General features: G+C 39.2%; 1 protein-coding gene across 2 annotated transcripts in view; it reads right to left on the minus strand.

The window, feature by feature from the left end:
• LOC309402900 (LIM zinc-binding domain-containing Nebulette) overlaps positions 1-21,412 on the minus strand; it is a gene marked incomplete at its 3' end in the record, with an annotated part of 280,892 nt that extends 259,480 nt beyond the window's left edge. For both annotated transcript variants that reach the window (XM_081996866.1, XM_081996865.1), the window contains exons 1-2: positions 21,260-21,412; positions 20,147-20,241 (exon numbers count right to left, since the gene is read on the minus strand). In XM_081996866.1, coding sequence (XP_081852992.1) covers positions 20,147-20,241; positions 21,260-21,328 — 164 coding nt within the window. In that variant the 5' untranslated portion in view covers positions 21,329-21,412. The remainder of the gene's footprint in view (positions 1-20,146; positions 20,242-21,259) is intronic.
• Between the last annotated feature and the right edge of the window lie 1,859 nt (positions 21,413-23,271).

The raw sequence follows: 23,271 nt of genomic DNA on the forward strand, positions 1-23,271 counted from the left end.
GTGTCACAACATGGTTTCCTTTTTCTTTCTAAAGTAAATCCAGCCACTCTAAGGGTAGAGCCACAGCTTCACACTACGAGAAATGTGGTCGAAGGAATTCGCTGGTGTTGCCGTGCTGACTAGAAAGCATGGTTAATGCCAACTACCACCTCCATAGAGCCTGGTAGATAAAAAAGCCTCATGACTAACCACCAGAGTATTCTGAAAAGCCTACAGAATTATCACCAACACAGGCAAAATGTTTCCTTGAGTTTTTAAATTAACAGAAAAAGTTACATTGTAATATTATTTGGGGTTTTTGCAGTTGCTATCCAAAAAAGTCAGGGACAGATCTTTATTATATAAATTTAAGGTTTACTACGTATACAGTATCATGAGCATAGATATTCTGTCCAAGAATTTGTATGTGTCTTCCTTTATATGTAAATAAAGATTTAATAAAAGACAGACAAAACACACAGGAGATTATAAAACAAATAGAGAGCTTGGAGACAGGAGATAAACTGCTGACTTGGATTTAGCAAATTAGTATTTTTTTAATGGAAGACCATAGAGAGGGTTTCCATACACTGAACACAAATTAATTGAATCATTCTGAAAGGGCAGAAGTAAACTGGGGAGAAAAAGAAAAAACAAATCAGTAGTCCATCAGATCTTACACTAAAAGAATATAACCTTTCTTTGCTGTCTGGCTGCAGGTTTACCCCAAGTGACTGAGATCCTGTGCCTTGGAAGAAAAAAGGTCTCTGCTCATTGGACAGCCTCCTATACAGTGTCATCGCGTAGTTCTGGATGTCGTAAATGCTTTTACCTCATTGTCCTCTGCACATAGTCTCAGAGATCAATCCAGTTCTGTGTATTTTTCTTTTAAAAACTGCATTTAGAAAAATATTTTTTAAAATAGCAGAGATGCTTATTGCTGAGCTATTCTATATTTCCCATTAAAATTTTAAAAAGGCATATGACTTCCTGTAATATTTTTAATTGGCTGTGAAACACATTTTTTTCCTCAGGATATATGACTTTTTTTTTTAAATGAGTGAGGTTGTTCTCAGTGTAAAAAATTTCTCTCTTGTGTCAAGATAAATGTTCTCCCGATGCAACCTGTACCCACTGCCCCTTGTCTTTTCCATGTGGCTCCCTGTGAAGAGAGAGCCTCCTTCCTCTTTGTAGCCGCCCTTTAAGTACTGGAATACTGTGATGAGGTCCACTTTGAACCTTCTCTTCTCCAGGGAGGAAAGACCTAAGGCCTTCAGTCTTTGCTCCTACGGCAGTTTCTCCCGCCCTTTGATCATCTTTGTGGGTCTCCTTTGGGCCTTCTCCAGTCTGTCCGTGTCTGCCTTGAATTGTGGGGAACAAAACTGGACACAGTTCCCCAGATGCGGCCTGGAGACGCAGAACAAGAGATCATCCAAAACAGAACAAGTATTTTTCTTCTTAAAGTCAGATATAAATATTTTGAGATACAAAATGTTAGATTTTTTGGTAGTTGTTTTTTGTTTTTACAAAAGTAGAAGTTGAAAGTAGAAAGCAAAACATACAACCAAGCAGAGCCATGTAAATGGCACTTTTAAAATAATAATTATTACTTCTGCCTTCCTGCGTTACATACAGGAAAAAAAAATCTGAAGAAAGAATTAGAAGTATCAATGTGCATGGGTCTTTGTAAATTTTTTGAGCCTGACAGGAACCTGAATAACCTGATTTCACAAGGAAACTGAGGTAAATATACTAGGCAGAGAGGCAAAACTATTATTATTTCATTACATAACACCAATGTGTTTGGCCCTGCACAAAACATCCAGGAATCTGGCCTAAGAGTTATTTCAATGTTCTGAGTTGAAGAACACAAGCTTTTTATGCTCTAAAATACATACAGAACAGCAGGCTAAATTCAGGCCTCATCATATAGGATGCTTAGTTTTGTTTTATTTATAAATTTGTTCAATTTATTTGCATTTTTTTCCTGGGGTTGGGGCTGTGTTTAAAGCAGGCTCCAGGATTTTAATAACACTCCATCTATCTCAGAGGTGCTTGCTTAATTTTTGCTTTCATAGACATTGTACACAATAAAAATGCTAGCGTTAGAAATTTCTCACTTTCTGAATTCTTCTGCAATATATTGCAGAGGAGGTAAACAAAAAACTTGAGCTCTGTTTGCAAAGAAATTAAAGACCTTAGAGATTTCAGGAAACTTTAAAATACAGTAATTGCAAGTACTTGAAGACATGCAACAAGCAACAGCCAACACTTCTCTAGATACTTCCTTTAGCTGTCAAAAAAAAGATGTTTTATGAGTCTTATGATGCTTAATCTCTAACAAGCTTCTCTCTCCTGGGAATTAAAGTGTAACACCATGTAAAAATGAACCATGAGCCTCTCTCTCTCTCTCTCTTACAGCTTGTTCCTGTTATATTTCTAATATCAATGCAAGTCTTACAAAATAACTGCCACATTGGAATTGCAGCTCCATGGAAGTAAATCGCTAAACCTCAGAAGTTCAGACTCATCTACAAATTGCAAATCAGCATTATCCAAAACTACCACCAAACCATGTACAATGGTGTGAGTCAGATGTCAGGTGAGTTACATAAAATATCAACCTACACAAAGATACTCATTGTAAGATACACTGTAAAGACAGAGGTTGTTAGAAACATTCAGCTGAAATACATGCCCACATTGTGTGCTTGCTTTCCTTACAACATCTTTAATTATAAGGATATTGTAGATATATTATCATAAATCAACAAATCTGTTTCCGCAGCGTGTTACTAAGCAACTGTAACCAAGACCTTGTGTAAATGAGATTAAAATTCCAAGGTAACAATACTCAAACACAACCTCACATTTAACAGCCAAAGAGAGTTGAATGTGTTCATATTAAATGAAAAAAGTCTGTTTAGTTTTATGGTTGTTGAAATAGTTTAGATAGATAGAAAATGTAAATCTGTGTATATCAGTTGTAGACATTTCCACCGCACAATGAAACACGCAAAGATCTAACAATCCCGGTATATTTTTCAGATAAAATAACCAGAAAGTCTTCAAATGAGTTTCATTATTCACCATATGCATTTCATTCTTCCACTTAATGATGTCCAAAGTATACAAGAGTTTGATATTACTTTAAATAATTATTATTAAAACACTTAAGAAAAAAGTATCACACTCACATAGACAGCGTGTAAGAAGAATACTGTAATACAGTGGTTAATTTTTTTCACTTACAGTATAAAAAAGCCTTTTTTCCAGTCATAAATACACTTAAGTATAAGCACCTTTCTAATAACTGGCAACACTTGGTATGCACATCCCCATCATTCCAGCGCTCAGACATTCACTGGGCTTACCAAGTAACGTGAGGAAGCTCCAATGCAGACAGAGTAGACCAGAATATCCTCTAAGCAAAAGAGGTTGTCATAAGCACACCTTCCCACAGAGTTTCAAAGTTCAAGTTATCTGACCTCATCCTGAATGTTACTAAATATTTTAAAAGGCAACTCAAATTCAAGGGAGGATGACTGCATTTTTACTGCTTCTAGAACACAAGAAGTGTCTACGAGAGCAGAAATCATCTGCAATGGAGACAGAACCTTCCTGGAGGCAATTCACTCCTTGTTCAGCCCGGTTTCCAGGAACTCAGGGCCACCACAAGCCCTTTCTGCCCCAAGCACATTCCATTTCTTTGACATTACCTCCTTTTACACATACATGCATCTTCACAGTCTTGTTTTCTTTAAACCTAAAAAAAAAAAAAACCAACCTGCACTGCATATACACACCACCTGCTAGAGAGAAGATGAGACAATAAACATGTGACAGACATTAATCACGATGCTTAATGCACTCCTGGCAGGCTCTCCGCTACCACAACAAGAAGAATCATTTAACAACTCGTGTGGATGGAGCAGAAGGGGAAACTTGCCAGCTTTATTCACTCTTGATTTTTAAGTTCTTCTTCCTGCTCTAAAACATTTAAAGAACATACAATATGTGCAGAGCCCTTTCTGAATTCTCCTGCAGTGACAACTTGGTCCATAGCCCTGCCTTCCTGGAATGTCACATTTCTGTACTTCCCCTCTTCTCTTTCACCCAGGGTGTACTTTAATATACCACTGCTTTGTGCCAGTGGTACTGCGTAGTAAGTACTTCTCTCCCCCCTGCTTTACGTATTTTTCTTACAGAAACGGTTATGAGTCTTAAGATTTTATGTCATTCAAAATATAAATTAACCACATTCTCCACTATCCTAATGTGTACATCTTCTTATAAGGCAAATAAAAGCTGCTCTGCTTACAGCAAGAATGAAACCAAACCATAACATATTCCACTGAGCACATGTCTCTCCAGCTGGGAAAAAGGTGACAAACTGAACACTCAAGAAAGTACAAAAGGCTGTCTTTCTTAATTCCTTCCATGGAGAAAACACAATGTTGAGTAGGTAGTGGCCTAGTTCAACTATTTTTTTCAATTACTTTTAGGGACCCCATCTACATTACTGTTTTTCCGTGATAGGAGACACTTAGGAGATACAAGCAACAGTTCTGACTATTTGTAACCAAATCTAAAAAGCACCTTTAACTTTTAAAAGATCCACTTCAAAGGAGCGTCTGAAAAAAACTACCACCATACTACAGTTCACAAGGTACTTTCACATATTTAATTCTGTTAACCTTCCTGTAATACTCTACACTTATGGCAAGGCTGTTTCAGTCAGCTGTCCTCACTTTTACCGGTCCATCCTCAAAATGATGTTCCAGGACATGAAGAATTCCAGCCCCCCATCAGAGACATGTACTGTTTTATAATATATTGGCCCATCATCTTTACATAACTAACGTCCCCTGGGTAAAAGGTATTCAACTATGGCAATAACAGGCACTCCACAAACAGATGAAATAATTGATAGTAGCACTCTTCAAGTGCTTGACTTCAAAAATGACTGTACAAATGACATTCTGACTCTGCAGGATCTTTTTCTTCTGTGCATTCAGTGCATTCCTACTTTAAGGCCTGATTTTTTATGGGAACAGCAAGTATCTTCTGCTTTTCACCCATCTATATTGCAAGGCTAACACAGCTGAGATAAATTCCTATGTATCAACAGAATTGTTTACAAAGGTCTGCTTAGTACAGCCTTCACAAAGATTGTGGCATACGGAAAGTCTTTCCAGCTCAGATGTCTATTTCTAACATTACCCACTGGTTTCGTATCCAGCGTCTTCCACATCCTAAAGGTGTGATTAAGCCTCCCCTATTCAAAAATAATCCCATCACTGCTTTGGGGAAACTGATAGTTGCTTAATTATTGGTCAAATTCTGAATGCTGATGTTTTCCCAGTTCTTGTCCATCTACTCCTTAATTTACTATAACCAAACCAGGTTACTCTTTAGTATAGTTGCTTTATAGCAGATATGAAAATGGTGCCGTGAAGGCTTCCACTGCTGTTTATTTCTTTAAAGGAAATACCAAATTACTTCTTTTCCCTTATTTTGCTTTTTGAAAATTAACATAAGCATTCTTACAAGTTACAGAAAAAAAATCTGTAAGATGACAATTTACTATTAAATTGTCTTACTGACCATAATTGTCCAAAATAAAAATTTCAAGCAACATATGTACTGAAATGACCAACACAGTTCTTTCCAGAATAAACATTTTTCAAATAATAATATATTTTACAGCTCAATATACTTTTTCACTATAATAAGGATAGGAAAACAATAACATTAATATATTTTTGTTTAGCCCTTAGAGGTGTATTTTTTCAAGTCTAGAATTAAAAAGAATTTGGTTCCAGTGAACGTAGGTGTGCATACAGCTGTGAGGAAAAGTAGAGGAATCACTTTCATTTTAACTTTAAATTGCTCACAGTTACTAAGCAGTTATGTTTCAAAGAAAAATGCACAAAAGTGTAACAGGTCATTTCACTGTGAAATGCAACGAAGAGCCAAGGAGTCAAATTTAAAATCTCCCTAACTTTAATAGTCTAAACTAAAACTGTCAAGACACTAGTCAGAGTGGTTGCCTTCTTTTTCATTGTATATATGGGACATAGCTGTTCCTAGTAACATACAGACTAATGTCAATTTTTATTATCTCAGGTAAGAAAAGCCAACTGTGCAAATAAGAGAGTGCCTCTTCTCTTAAAGGTTTCTCTCAAATAAGATCCACATATAGCAAAAGAACCATCATTCATGGGATATAAAACACGTTTATTAGCAACTTTTAAATTATTTTATGTTTAAAGGTATAGTCTCCATTCTAACAATATATTAGTCCTATGTGTGATCACAGAAGACATCAAGTTCCAAAGGATGCTTGGTTTATAAGACTAAGTTTTACTCTGTAACTTCACTGCAAGAGCAAAAACTTCATCAGACAGTCTATCAGTTTTAGACTGGGAGCCAAAACCTTCCAGACCAATCATACAGGAAACATAAAACATAGAAGGTAAGGAATCGAATTCAAAATAAGTTAGATCTATGTGTTTGGGAGAAAATCAAACTGGAATGTATTGAAATACTGCCTCTGTAAGCATTTTAACAGTCTTGGGATTATTTGGAGTTAACTATGCTCGAGCTCATGACTCTGCCTTCCCAGGCAATATTAAATGTATTTGTTGTGGATAGTCTTTCCAATACACTTTATATTGAAGTAGTAGGGAGTGGACCAGGAATGTTAACTGAAGCCTATATAAAAAAAAGAAACACCACAGTTGTTAATAACACCCTAAAAAATTAAAAGAGCATATGTCTCATGAGACGAAAATAAAAGCTGTAGAGTGCAACAGCTATGAAGTCCGTATGTGAAAGTGCTCCACGAAGCCACCACTACTACAAACTTCCTTTAAACTTCCTCTCACCCCTCAGGAAACAGCAGAGCTTCTCACATACAGCTGCATGAATACACAAAGCATTCTTAACATCCCAAGTGATTGGGAAAAACTGATCTTTCCTGAGAAGAGTTGTGATCTGGAATTTTTTTTTTTAATATTCAACATTTTTCTTCAAAAAACATTTTCTTTTAAAATGGCTATTCTTCACAAGCTGTAGTAAAGAACGCCAGCAATTTTACAACTCCATGCTCTTGAAAGTAATGTATTTTATCTCCTTCAACATTTATAGGTTCTTATTTGTAAATTGTCATCATAATGCTAAATGTAATATACAACTATAATAAAATTAACACATATAATTAACACACATAATATTGTAATGTTTCTATAAAAAGTTGTTTTGCTTGGGTTTATTTTACAAAAACAAGTCCAACTGACAAAGCTAAATACTCTATCCCTGAAATTAAGCATCCTGCTACTATAAAGCCAACACAGTTAAAATACAGATTCCTACAGGAAAAAAAAAGGTTGAAACTGGCAGATCCATGCAAAACATCTGGTAAGAAACTCTTCCACTGAAAAAAATTAGAACAGGTATAAAATTAATTGTATTAATTATTCCTACGAACTCTACTATACTATCAACTTCAAAGATCTATTATAAGTCTGTTCCTGAACATCCAGTTCTGATTTTTTTTGTATAAGATGTATAGTTACTATTAACTGCATGTATTTATATCCATTATGCCAGTTCACAGAATCACTAAGGTTGGAAAAGACATTTAAGATCATCAAGTCCAACCATCAACCCACCACCACAGCACCACAGTTGTGAAGCAGAGCCTTGTTGTAGCAGTCTTTCTGAAGAAACATATCAAAAGAAACCCTGAAAGATTGACACATGGGACCCAAGATGTATACCAACAGTGCAGATGAAAAACACAAGGGAGGCACAGCTGTCTCTCACACCATGGGCAGCAGTCACAGCACATCAGATGCTGAATCACTGTCACACCTGAGGCATGCAATGGAGACGAGAAACCCGCTGGAGGGATCTCACACCGAACAGCCAAGTCGCTTTGCTGATGTGCAAAGAAAAATGGCAGAAGAAAACAAAAGGACCTGTTTGCTCACCAAGCTGTCTGCCAGAGCCACATCTCCAGCACAACAGAAGTGACAGGATGAAGTAAGCTATGAAAAAGGGGAATTGCCATTCTCCCCAGGGTGACATAAGTAATTAGAGAAAAATAACCATTTTTACCCTATTTCCTTCAATTTCTAAAAGCACATTACAGTCTCCTCCGCATCCATACCCAGCTTGACAAGCTTAAATTTTCCTTTTGTTAATACTTTCCATATACAGTACTGTTCTGCTGAGTAGACATAATCTGCCACTGCCTTTTGGGCAATAAGAGAGACTCCTGCTGCTGACCCAAATGAGGCTTGAAACAGCAGTAGCATGGTCATGAAAGTTAAGCATTTAATCAGTACAAGAAATTGGATGTTACTCTTTTGAGTTTCTTCTCCACAAAGAGAAGACTCATGATGAAATAAGGTCTTTATCACAAGGAGGAATTAATACAAGCTTTGACCAGCTTATGTTCAGACTTCAGAATGTCTTTCCAAACTTTCTAAAGTAACAAGCACAGAAAACTCTATTTATAAATAATTTTTAAGTTTTCCAAGTTTTACAAAAATATTCATCAGTACTGAAGCAGCTTAAGTAGCCTATAGAACCAGATGACCTCTTACATTTCAAAACAAACTCCAAAAATAATTCTCTGGCTATTCTGAGTAGTTCATAATTGATAAGTGCAAAACATTAACAGCACCAATCTAAGTTATTACTGCTCAGAAGAATACCCATCTTCATCTCATTGGGAAAAAAGAAAGTTTGCAACATACTCTCGCTTGCATTAGACTATCAGAAATAGTAATCACATACGCTGTTCTCATTTCACATGACTCTCACACACTACTTAGTTTCCCCTCAAGCATTTCATCTTCCTGGGGACACTACTTGCTAGCATATTGTTTCAGTGCACACAAACATTTTCAGGGGGCATAAAATTGAGTGAGAAACATATTTTTTTCCAATTGTCCTGATATTTCTTATGAATTACTAACTTGATAACAATTTAAAAACCTCATTGCAAATTCCTCAAAGCAGGGCAAAGTCTTCAGTACTTGCAGTGCCAATAAACCAAATCATATTTCATATAATAACAGTATCTCTTATTCTACTCTGAATATCAATTTATTATTGTTAAAATCATGACAGAATTAACAGAACTCAGACTGTGAGCAAACATTCTGTGTCAGCCCCTGCAAGAATTGAGACCTGGCTGCATGGAGAAGCATGAGATGGAGCAGACTGACCATTAACTCAACCAAAGCTCATCTACTTGCTCTTCCTGTTTCTTCTTCCAGCTTCTTCCATTCTTGTTAATATGGATTTCCAACATTTCTGTCACAACTATAATATAAGCCACACAGCAGTTTAAATAGAATGCCTGTGTGATCTTCAGATCAAAAATCAAAATAAGCCAAAAGCTCATGACATACTCTGACTGATCACTCACCATGACAGTACCCCATTCCTAATTCCTAATCAAAGACTCGAAAGTACAATCATTTCAGAAATTTAGTTTGCTATTGCTAAATTGAAAAGCTCAACATTTTTAGAAATAAATTATTTCTCTTTTCCATCTATCCTTGCTTTCTCTGCATGCATGCACACCCTTTTTTCTTTCCTTTGTGTAAGCAGATGCATCACCACTGTTAAGTGTCCCATAATACCTACATCTTAGTCCCATTTACTAGAGGGGTCAATTTCTTTCACATATTTCAGAGAATACTGTTCTTCTAAATATATCTTTTGACATTTTTTTCCTCCAGCCTGGTTTTCCCTTTCCTCATTCCTCCTAACAATTCTGTGCTAACGTCAGTGTTTCAACAAGTTATGCTAATAACTGTTGTAACAAACTTCATCTCTGTTTTCTGATAGTCTGACAAATTCCTATCAACTACTTCAAACTAAACCTTTCAGACCTTCCTATGTTATAGCAAAATTTATATCTAATATGCCTACATGATGGACCCTTCAACAACTATTTTTTTAACAATGCTTCTTCCAACAGGCATTCCTTCTCTTTATTCACCCCCCATTAACCCCTTCTCTACTACCTATCAAATACTAACATCAAAGGCACTAGCATCATTGTATCAAACACAAACAGAGCTCCAAAAAAATAAATCTGAGTCCTTTAGGAAGCTTTGCTTTTCTAGATATATATTTGCAGGCAGGTTCTTTAAAACATGGACTGCAATCTCCCTTATCTCCCTTACAGCAATATACCAAACATGCTGCCATTCTAACAGCGCTAATCATCTCCCAGTCAGCAACCTGTTAAGCATTTCTGTTGCTAGAAATCCTCATATCGGCCCCTCTTAATTTTGTATGACCTGGCAAATCCAGTTGGAAATTTCTTCCCTCCTGCACTCACAGATGCACACAACCAATGCTATGGAACATGTGAACACCCTACTATGTTGAATGTATGTCACTCTACACCATTCGGCAGAAATAGTCCTTTTTTTTTTTTATTTAGGCAATTTATTTCATCTTACCACTTTTCCCCTCCACAAACTTAGCCACTTGCATGTTAGTTATGTCTAAAATCAGCATTTTTTTAATCTTTCCCTAATTATTTCTATTTATAGTTTTCTGATACTAAAAGAAATTGCATTACAAGTATTGAATTCCTCCAGACTCAGACTGGAACAAAACAAAACAAAAAGAGCTATTACCACTTAGTTTGCCAAGTTCAAAAAATACCTGAGGTATAACTAAATTAAAATGCAGCACAAACTTATTTTTAAATTTCTGAAACTGGCATTTCACCAATACACCTGTGCGAAAAATGCTGCCATTTAGAAAAGTGGAACATGATGGACTACCTCCAAACATTTGCTCTCTCAAGTGGGGGGGGAGGGGGAATCTAGTGTGAATTTTTGAAACTGTGAAGCAAGGAGAAAACTTACAGTTTCCATATAGTTTTACATTTTAAGAAATCTTCTTTAAAGAGTAACTATGCACTTCCCAGAAAAGCCTTTGCAATATATGCTTAAATGATTACTGGCCAAATTACAATTAGTTTTTCATTTTCAAATCTAATGTAGTCTTCTCCCAAGTGTGACACTGATCACACATTTTTGTGCCCTCCTCATATTAAGATGTTATGGAATCAGCTACCACCACACAATTCCACCACAACCGAGAACAGAAGGATTTGGAGGAGGGGAGCAGGAGAGACAGGTCAGGAAGGAAATACGAGAGACTAAAAATTCTGCACTGCTCATCATCCAGACTTTTTCTCCTGGTACAAATAAAAGTTACATAAGCAACATGAACAGAAAGCAAAGGAAAGTAGCTTGACCAATTCTGATACAACATCAACTCTAACCAGAAGACAGAAGGAGGCACAGGACGAAGAAGTGGACTGATCTGCAAATCACAAAGGAGAATTAACTGCGGGTCTTTGTGTTTTCAAAAAGTTACTGTGTGAGATGATGTAACTAAGGGCAGCATGAACTGGTTGGTGTCATTTATATTCAGGCAGACCAGTTATTCAACAAGTATTTCACCCACCTCTTCTTAGAGCAAACTTTTCCCTTGCAAGTCCTGCCTATTCTCTCCTTCTCAAGGAACCTCAACATCACACAGCCAAACTCTGATGTCAGTGTAACTTCCACAATCTTGAAATTTAGCAAGGTTTCTCTAAGCACCCCACAATATTCAAAATTATGAAAATAACATTAATTGACCACTCAACCAAGATTGTACATTGTCTGGACAATCACGGTAAGCTTCCACTGACATTATATGTAAATAGCAAAACATGTTTCTTGACACTGAGCTGACTGACATGATGTTGTCATTCTCTATTGACATCACTGACTCTGAAAACTCAAAGTGACATGAAAGATTGGAACATACACTTATTTTTCTTCAAGCTTTATAAAGTATATAGAGTATATCAGGACAGCAGGTTTACTTGTGACCTTCAACAACATTAGCAGAGCTACACAGAACTTAAAATTCAGCAAAGTGAAAATACTTTTTAAGTTCTTCAACAAATTTGATAGGGAATTCTATGACTTAGAACATTTAAAAGCCCAAACAGTTAAATCACAAAGCTTTTAACAAAACATACCATTAAGATTTCACAGACTTGCTACAACTGGTTATTACCTCTTCCAAAGCTCAAGCTATGCAATGCAAGTAAGTAAATGATTTGGAATCACTAAATTTCAGCTATTGTTCTTGTTCTGTTGCCTAAGTATTTTAGTAAATATAATGAAACAAACTTCATCTATCTTTAGGAATGAGTACAGAAAGTAATAGCTATTAAGAAAAATTAAGATTATGTTAAGCATCAACAGTGGCTAAGATACTAGCAAGCAGACAAAATCCCACTTACTGAAACTGTCTCAGTAACTACAGTCCCCTAAGAATATATGTTCAATATATTCTGTGACTACAGGTACTGAGGAGATGTACATGTTCTTCCTTGGAAAAATTATCTGCAGTCTACAATGATCATACAAATTAAAAGCATACACTTACTTGAGCCAAGACATAAACTGACAATAGATCAGGATTCCACACAGCAAGGATTTCTACAAGCACTTCTTGCAAATAGCTTTGAATGTCATGTTTATTGTAGTCTTGCATAAAAATAAAAATAAGGTGTATAATATTCATTTGCATATTTTCTATTTCTTTGCCCCAGCAACATCCTAAGTAATACTAAATGGTAATTGTCCCTTTGGAGCAATTACACCAACAGCTAGAATACTAAAACACATGGATTCGAAACACAGACCCTATACTCACATCACGTACTAGACGTGACAGTACTGGCTCAATGCAGTCTGAGAATTCACCTGCTCTTACAGAAAAAAAGGTAACAACTCATCTCCCCCAGGGCAGTTTTCCCACTCCATTTGTACCAGCAGGGAAGCGGGCTGGCGGCAGCTAAGCCGTAGCACTCCATGGTGCTCTCCACAGCTTGCAACAATGCAAACCAAAGGGACCTGTTGGTGCACACAGAGCCCTCTCCCCGCACACCCACCAGCATGTGCATGCAAGGTGTCATATGTCCAAACATTTGAATATGTCTTGTTCAAACATGGAATCAGGACACAGCCAACTGAACATGTCGAAATGGAACCTGAGAAATGTTTTTGCATCCCGTTACTCAGACACAGTCACGGGGATCAAAACAAAGCCCAACTCTTCCCAAGATCTGAGTATCTGTGATGATTATTCCCTAGTAATTTCTTTGTAACTAACCACTAGCCGCCTCATGTGCAGTATTCAGCAACTCTGTCAACATGGTCTCATGTGCCTTCTTCAAAGAGTTTAAAGACATGCATCAAACACCTTTCAGAGACTCAGATATATTTTGCCTAAGAAGCTCCTTCAACTGTTCTAGCAAATAGGCTCGGCTTCTTGTCCTACTTCCCTTTTCGTTACTAGATACCACCAATACTAGTTTGGACTTAATCCTCAATTAACCAAGTAAGATACCACAGCACCGAACAGCAGCAGTGTATGCTTCCTCTACAAGAGTACATGTAGCTGTTCTTCATATTTAAGTAGAGCTTGTATAAATATCCACAATGGTTACACTCCTTCACAATTTTATTTTCTTTCTTACACAGAACTTCATGCTTGATCTAGCACTCCATGAATAGTAGAGAAGATGAAGTACTTCACTCATTCATCACTGCTCATTAGAGAAGGGAAGGCTGCATCAGACCACCGAGGTACATGCTGTGCCCAGTGCCCTTCCAGGCCTTCGGCTAGTGACCTGGGTGACGAAATGAAGATTACATTTATTAAATTTGCAATGTGCTTCCAGGTCCTCCAGTGGGAGGATTGATAGGTTGATAGGAGGGGGCTGTAAGCACATTAGAGAACAAAATTAGAATATAAAATGAACTTGACAAATTGGAGAAACAGCCTGGGGCAAAATGGAGATTTAGTTCAATGAGAACCAAGTGGAAGATTCTGTGCTTAGCCAAGAACAATTAACTGCTCAGATAATGGATAATAACAACTGCAGAGGTTGCAATTCTGTATAGAAAGATAAAACTGTAGCCCACAACAATGTGAATATGACTTAATGATAGTTTGGGTTTTGCAACACAAAAAAAAAAAATAGCAAAGACTATATTGGGACTTAGGAGAAAAATTATATATGAGTTGCATAGGCACACTTGCTATTCTACCAGCTCTGGTAATGCTCCACTGGGCGCTGCAATTCAAAGAAAATATTTTTTTCACAGAATCACAGAATCACAGAATCACTAGGTTGGAAAGGACCTTTAAGATCATCAAGTCCAACCATTAATCCAGAACCACCATGTCCCCTAAACCATGTCCTGAAGCGCCACATCCACACGTTTTTTGAACACTTCCAGGGATGGCGACTCCACCACCTCCCTGGGCAGCCTGTTCCAATGCCTGACCACCCAAATTTATATATGTATTTATATTATATATATATTATATATATATAATATATATTATGTATTTTATATATATTATATATATTATATATATATTTTTTATATATATATATGAGAGATAATTGAAGGTAGTGAAACAAGAATTACCAGAAAATACGATCTACAAGGAAAGAGTTAAGAGTTCTTTTGTTTAAAGAAAAGATGGCTGAGGGGAGACATGGTAACAGTTTTGAAATACTGGAGTCCACATTTACAGGATGCTGAACAAGAAATAATAGACTTAAATGACATAGGTGTATTTGGCTCTGACTGGAGACCCTTACCAGCCGTTTTTCTAGTGGTTCTGTTATTCACATTACTCATTTTATACTACATCCTAAGAGGAAAGTCATCAATACATGAAGTTAATAAAGTGATAAAGTGTAAGTCCTTGCCTGTATCTCTTACCTTTCTGCCAAGGTTTTCATGGGAGTTCCTGGGTTGTTTCTTTTTACAAGAATGACCATTTTGGGTTGACCTATATAACAGCTTATTTTTGGTCAAATTTAATGATCAGAAACAGTCAAAAAAGCCCAAGGGGTGGGAGGGGGGAGGACAGGCACGGACATAACTGGCTGTAAGGACCCAGTGTTATCCTTTTACACTAAATAAGTTGTTGTTCAGTAACAGTTGAAGATGGAGAATTAGAAAACAAAAATCTGTTTACCCTGTGTGCTCTCTTTACTATAACTCTTAGAAGTGGCTCCATCATATTTCAGAAGGATTATTCTTGCTCTTTACCTATTCATTTTCTTTCTTCCTGCCATATTTAAATGGAGAAATAATCACCTGCCGAAATCAATACTGAAAAATAAGATAATGCTAACTATATTTAGTAAAAATAATATCATCACACTCCTAGTCACCCTCTTGAATTTTTCTGACTGGTAAAAAGAAAACCCACTCATGTTTCACAGCTAAAACCAAACTTCTATTCATAAGTTCACCTTTCAGGACAATGGATTCCATTTAATAGCCACATTCATCCACTGATTAGAAGCAACTGCTTCCATTTTCCAGCCCATATAACTGTCCAGAAAGTTGTACCACATTCTTACCATTTCCAAGCTGGTATGAAATAACCTTGACATTTTTCATCCCTCCCTTATAGTATCTTAAAATGTAAAGTTTCACTGCACTTAACTGCACTTATAGATTGTAGTACAATTCTTCTAACAACATCACAATGTTTCAAATGTATTTACATATCTATTTCCTACTGGCCTGAGTTAAAAAGAAATTAAATCTAGAAAAAATAAAGTGATGATGAGTTTTTCTTCATGTCAATAATCCATGCTAAGACTGATGACAGCAGATATAAATTTCAAAGTTATGTAATCATTCCATATGGTGACTGTCATAAATAAAAACTTGAATGAAGCTACCCTGTGTGCAGGCTATTAGCAAAATTTTAGATACTAAATATTTCAGAAGGATTTATTCCAATAGTGAGGCGGTTTGCCTTTGGCAAGAGGGTATATAGGTCTGCAGAAACTTAAGCTTTTTTTTTGCAGAAATTAAAAAATACATCTCTGTCAGATGTGTTCACACATGCAGGAAGTCTGTTTGCATCAGCAGGTATAGCTAACACAGAGAGAACATTCCAAAAATAAGCATTTCAGCTTCTACATTTTGCATAAAAAGCAGTCAAGTGTTTTGGTCTAGTGAATCTGTCAAAAAAAGTATTTATATGAATATTCGTAAGAATAAGTTACCATATAATCATCCTACATGATTCAATCACTTAACAAGCTTGAGAACTAGTACACAGATGGTGAGTTGCCAAAATGCCACTCATTTCCTTGCATCATGTTGGTTATTTGCAGCTGAGAAGAATCATCTCCGAGTTTGCAAATAATAATAATAACAATAGCAACTTTTCTTATGATTTCCATCTGTATTAAACAAGTATTTGATAATCTCTATCTGCAGATAATAAAGTGGAATAGGGATTCAGATTTGCATTAAAGCCACATTGATTTAACAAATCATCAGATTACCCATGCCTTCTTTTACTATCCATATACACATTCAAAAAGACAAAATATGGCTCATTCACCTGCGTCAGGCAATGCATAGCACCTGGCTGAACTGCAAAACTGGACTACAAGTCTGAGCCCTTAGTCTCATCAACATCATTTCACAAATCAGGCAGCACTCTGGCAATGAGGCATATCTGAAGTCACATAGCAAGTAAAAGGCAAGATTAAAGTTCTAATGCAAACCTAGCAGTGTCCACGTGATAGGCATCTACAAGCTTCAGAATGTTGTGTATGAGGCCTTTCAGATGAAACATGAATGCAAGTGAGAAACACAATACCCTGAGTCATGAGAGTACTGTGCTACTTGGAGGTCCCAGCTGAGATCAAAGCGCGATATTCTAGACACCATGCAAACAAGCAGAGAAAAACTATCATGATCCAAACAGCTTACAAATTATGGAAATAATAAAAAAAAAATAGAGAGATTGTATAATCTTTTCTCTACAAGTAGGAGAACTGAGATGTTTAAAGGAGGCAGATAAAGGAACTTCATGGAAACTCTGCAGTACATTCATCTTTGAAAAGATCATTCTTTTAAAAGCAATATTATACGGAAGCACATGTAGACAAAGTTTTCCCTTATAACCCAGTTGCAAAATCCTTCATAAATCTACAACTTACGAAAGCAGTATCAGAACCGCAATACTAGGAAACTCAGCTTCTTGACCTGTACCGGTTCTACCATGTCAGTAGCCCAGTCATTACTTTTGCAATCAGTGTACCCTTATCACAAAGAACGTATACAACCATTTACCTGGAAATGTAACAAACTGCACAACAAAAAACTTGCCCTTAAAAAATCTGGACTCCTGCATTTACAAATATTTCTGTTCTTTTCTAATGGACACTGTCATATTTTCTTCGTATTTTCTTCATATTTTCTTTCATTCCTTCTTGATTTTCTAGTTCCTGTTAATCCATCTGACTTTACTTTCCTCCAGCAAAAGTATAGTTTGAACAGTCACAAATCAGAATCTTTTTTCTTATATTAACGGAAACACAAGTATGTTTTACAGTTAAAGTAACTTGTTTTTTCCCAGTAATGCAGCAAAAATTATTAATTTCAGCATGCAAACAAAACAGTGGAATTCCTTAAGTTCAAAGGTCAAGATATACTCAACTGCATTATCTAACCTGTGAACTAACAAAGAGAAACAGAAATTATTGGCGATACAAGCTTTTTGACTCGTCCTTACAAAAAGCTAACTACGGCTTCCAAACCTATTAAACAACTTCATGGCATTGCTCTCCCATTCAAATTAGTGCACACTTCTTCACTTTTATCTACAAATTACACTGTCATTGATGGATGGCCTCAATAAACAGTCTAACAGCAACTGCTCTTTGTCAAGTGCTTGTAGGTGTTTGTATGAGCAAATTTGCATTCTTTTCTTTGCAGATTTTCTGATCAAGCAGTGTTTAACATAAAAACGAATTTGCCTCTTACAAATGAACACTGTATAAAACACATCATAATTTGAAATACTATAATGGCATCTGCTTTGCAAATAAGTAACCTTTGAGATGCAAGAGTACTGTGTCAAAATATGATAATTTAAATCAACTGTATTTTCAAAACTCAGTTTTGCATAAACATCTTATCCCTCCTTTGAAGAGTATTAAAGCTTGTTGAAACCACAAAACACACCTTGATCTTCCCTTAATGAATCCATGTAGCACTTAAAAGTATTTAGATTATTTATTTAAAGTATCTCTCTTTAAAAAAAAAAAAAAGCACCACAACAACAATAACCCTTAGGTTTACTGAAACTTAAGAACAAAATACACATCACTGATAACAAATATGAAATTTTCTTTCTTCTTTACTAGAGGAAACACATTCTTTCATGGTTTTACATTGTTTCTTCCCATTTCATACATCAGGTTTGAGGGACATTTCAAAGATAGAGATTATTTTTTCAAGGATCACTATGACAAAGCTCATTAAAGCAACTACTAGGAAGACTAGCACATGAACTGTAACATACCATAACATATCCATCATCCTTATTCCTCCCCATATGTAAACAGAAGGACACACCATGTAGCTTAACCACATAGATGAAAATCCCTCCTACACCAGGAGTGAAATATGTATAGGGAGGAAATATCAATGTATAGCATGGAGGAGACCGTGTAACGAACAGCGTTATTAAGTGCAAGTAAGTATCTGATCACCTGGGAAAGACCAAGCAACCCAAGTACCATCACTGAAATTTAACCACAAAAAATTTAGGTAAAAGGCATCAAAGTACTATCAGAGTTTTAATCACCGTAAAGGATGTAAGGCCTGTACTTATACTTCAACTTAAACAGTACCAAAAGCAGAGCCCCATCTAGGGACAGTAATCTTTAGGTTAGTCTCGACTTGTAGCGTGCCACCTGTTGAAGCATGAATCCCCTTCCTACGGAGCCTTCTCTACAGCATGTAAGACCGGCAACCAACCACACTTGATTACAAGAGGTCTAACGTCACACCCATACACTGCAGAGCGCTTCACGGAAAGCTAGAAACGTATAAGCGTAACTCCACATGTTCCTAAAGCAATCTAAGTACAACTGTGCACATTGGAACAGGTGTTTCAAGTTTTGGCAGCACAGCAGTTTTTATAACAAAACTCGTATTTTAGACAGATAGGCACTGGCTGGCTTCAATTTTAGCCTGGAAGGAATGAGCATATGCTGCTGAACTATTCTGTGATGGCCAGCCATAGACTGTCTACCTCAACATGAAACAAATATTTTAAGATGAGTATAGGAGGATATTTCTGAGAAAATTACAGTATGTCTATAGTTTCAAAATTCTGTCTCTTAAAACATGTTTTAAGTAGGTAAAGGTGCAAATAATAACAATATATTAATAACATATAAGATCAAATTTGACTTCCAATTCTTTAGAGACATTCCTCTAACAAAGCGTATTATAACTCTTTATAAAGATTAAAACATACTGAAATGCACTGAGTAAATCTTAGGAGCATGGTACAAAGAACAATAAGCACCTTTTTTCTACATGTGTCAAAATGCTCTTCTGCAGTATTTGCAAGCCAAACATCAAAGCACTCTGCAAATCCACACAACAACAAAATCTAAAAGGGGAATACAACATGATTATACTTTACAACTAAAGTGAATCTATTTTCTTTATCAAAATCTAAGAGAGAAACAATATACAAAATAGCACAGATTTTGTAGATATCTAGCTTAGTAATCTGAGAAGTGTGAAGAACATAACAGTTTTAAAAATAGGTTGTCACGATCTCTAACAGGATGTTGTCTCTGGTAAACTCCACAACCGAGAAGCACTTTGTTTTCTTATCACAAAATGCTGACCAGGTCCATAACCCTGAACAGAGCGCTGCATAATGGACAACTGTAATCCAGCAGGCCGATAATGAATCTAACAGGAGTCAGCACCGGATACCAACACTTTCTGGGAGGAAAGGACCTGTATCCTGAGATCTGATATTAAAACACTGTCTAAACACATCATAATCAAATATTTTCCTCTTCTATCAATTCAAGTAGAATACGCCATCTGAAAAGATACTAAACTATTCTAGACTGCATTGCTACATCTCTAGATTAGGTTTTTGCAGCACGACAATACCCATTTGACAATATCCACAACCAGGTTTTCTTTTCATGTGCATTTCTGCAAGACTTGACATTTACAATACTTACGCATTGCAATAAGGTTTCTTTTCATATCCTTTGTAGTTATTCATGTTCAGAGCCATTTTGCAAACTTCACAGTGGAAACATCCTTTATGCCAATACTGTAAAGAAACATAAAGTAGAATTATACTTATACTGATGTTTTAAAAGCTGTGTTTGGGTATAGTAAATGTAAAAACACAATTACACATCAATATTTTGGCCATGCATTATAGATCTCTGTAAACTAAATCAAAATAATTACTTTCATGCAAAATCAAAGGTGCTTCTGAAACACCCTCAGAACTGTAAATTCTCTGCAAAGGTGAATGCCCAAACCTCTGCACGTTGACCTTGCCAGGATTATTTTGAAGATAAATGAAGCAGAAGTTTGACATTTTGCCTCGTTAAAGGGGGAAAAAAAAAAAAAAACCACAACAGCACCGCTTGCTAAGAATGCAATACTACGCAAATAAAATCACTAACTAATGTGACGGCTGGCTTTTTGGTACGCTGAACAGACACTAAATTTAGCACATAATACGGTATTTTCCTCCGGTCGCTCCTACCGCCTTGCCTTTCCGGGGACGTTAATTTGGCGCATCTGTCACAGGCTCATTGCTGTAATTTACGGAGCGACCGCGCTCGGCGACAACCGGCATCGCCGGGGGGACACCCCGAGGGACGGGGCTGTCGCCACCCCGGGGCTCCGGCCACCGTCCCCGCCGTGGCGGCCATGGCGTACGGGGCAGCCGAAGCTCAGGGGAGGCACCCACAGCTACAGCCGGGCGAGGGCCGCCCACAACTTCATCCCTCAGGGAGCCGGGGGGGACCGCGGGGACCCGCCGCCGGCCCGAGGCGCCGTCACTCCCCGTGCGGGCACCGCAGGGGCTCCCCGGCCCGCCGCGGCCCCCGCTCTCCCCCCGCCCTGCGCCAGCGCCGTGATACGGCGGCTGCCGCCCGCCGGCGGCGGCGGCGCGGATGCCGGCGCAGCGGCAGCCCCTGAGACGCTGCATTTGCCACCTGCCGGCTCGCCCCGCTCCCCCGCCGGCCCGGCCCGGCCCGCCGGAGCCGAGGGGAGCCAGGCGCAGGGCGGGCACGACCGGGAGTCGCCGTCCCTGCCTGCCCGCGCCCCAGCACCTTGTCCAGGCAGTTGACTTTCTCGGTGGGATAGACCACTTTGCCACAGCGGGCGCACTGGGGGTTCATTTTGCGGCTCCTCTCGGGCGGCGGCTCCCGCGGGCGGCGGCGGCGGCCGAGGCTGCTGGGCGGCGGGCTGGGCTGGACGGGGCTCCGGGCGGCCGATCTACCATCCCCTGCCCTGGCGGGGTCCTCAGCGGCTGCTGGCGGGCGAGGAGGTCATCGGCGGCGGCTGGGGAGGAAGCGGCGCTCCAGCTGACTGCGGCTCGGCAGCATGTGTGAGTGGGCGGGCGGGGAGCCGGTGCCTGTCGCCCCCGCCCGCTCGCCGCCCGCCCCCGCCGCCTCCTCCGTGTGCCTGCGCGCTCGGCTCCGCGCGCCGCGGGCTGGGTGACTCACGCCGAGCCCCGCGCTGCAGCCGCAAGCCAAGCCAAGCCAAGCCCACCGGCGCGGCGCGGCCCGCAGCGAGGGGAGGGAGGAAGGGGAGGGCGAGCCCCGCGCCGCAGCCGCCCCGAGGGGGGCGAGATGGCGGGCTGCGCGCCGCCGCCCTGAGGCGCGCTGATGAGGGGTGGCGCCGGGCTGCGGCCGCCTCCCGGGCGCACCTGGCCGAGGCTCGCTAAGGCGGCCCCGGCGAGGGGGAGGGAGGGAGAGAGCGAGCGAGGGGAGCGCGGCGCTATCCGAAGTCAGGCCCCAGGCCTGGCCTTGCGCCGGCCGGCACCTGCCGTGCGGAACCCGCGTTGGTGAGGGGGCCCGGCGGTGCGGGCCTCAGCCTCGCACGCGGCCCCGCGGTGCTCGTTAGCGGGGTGAGGAATGTCTGTACGTTCCTCCAGCGCTGTATCCCCCATTAGTTTTCAGGCTCGGTGAGGTTTTCCGAGGCTGAGTCTCTCTGGGGCACACCAGCGGTCCCACGGGGCAAGCGAGTCTCGGCCAGAACGGTAAATTCAGCTCCTCAGAGCAGGCTTTTGCCGTTCACTTTTGACGTACTCGTTAGTGCTGTGGGAACGGTACAGCAAGAAGTCATGCATTTTTCCTTAGCTGTGGACTTGTTTAACTACCTGGAATATCAGCCATGCTGAGGAAAGTGCTCAAGCCAATGCAGTGCAGCCTTTTCTGAGGTCTTTTTCAATAGTGCAGCACTCTGTGTGGCGCACAGCAAGGACAAATTCTGCACATACTTGGGCGTTATTAAGTAATCAGAATGCAGTCAACTAAACTGGAATACTTGGCTATAATTCTGCCTTAGCAACCCAACTTTTATGTACTGGCTGGTTAAAGGCATGGGGAGAAACAGCAGTTTCATTGAAATTAATAATATATGTGATTAAATGAGAAATACCTAATCAGGCTTTAAATATTACATGACAGAAGTTGTAGAGCCATTTCTGCCTCATCTAGGCATAAACATCTGGCACCCAATGAAACTCATAATGTTGAGATGCTGGCTGTGCTGCAAGCAACAAGAAAGCAGATTGGCAGGCAGTCTTGTAAATGCTTATTGTCTGCTTTGGCTGTCTTGGTGCAGTCGCAAATAGACAAACTGCTGACCAGCTCTGTTTCCATTCCTGCAGTCTGCAGTCTGGTCCATTTCAGGGCTAGCAATTTGTAATTCTCAAAAATCATGAATCAGATATTTATTTATTTTTTACTGGTTTTGCTAGTAAGTTTTGATCTGGAACTTAAGATTTGTCTTCTCACTTTTCATCACTAACAATAGCATGATAATTTTTCACAAACGCCTGAAGACCAGTTTGGCCTCAGCTTACCATTGTCTAGGTTTCACAAGATAGAAATAGGTGCATATGTGCCCCACAGTGCCGATGCAGTGAGTCCCACCATCTGCTACCTCTGTGCTCTGCAGGTTACCTTACACTTTCTGTTGGATGGCCTGACTGGAGGTGAACAATGGCTTTTATTCAGGCAGGTCTGAATGCTAGGCACCTGAGTATGTTGGTAAAGGAAACCTGAATACATGGTAACTCGTGTTTTCTGCAGACGCTCATTTGCAGATCCATCTA

The sequence above is a fragment of the Phaethon aethereus genome (genome assembly GCF_964289735.1).
Source record: "Phaethon aethereus genome assembly, chromosome: 2".
Taxonomy (NCBI): Eukaryota; Metazoa; Chordata; class Aves; order Phaethontiformes; family Phaethontidae; genus Phaethon; species Phaethon aethereus.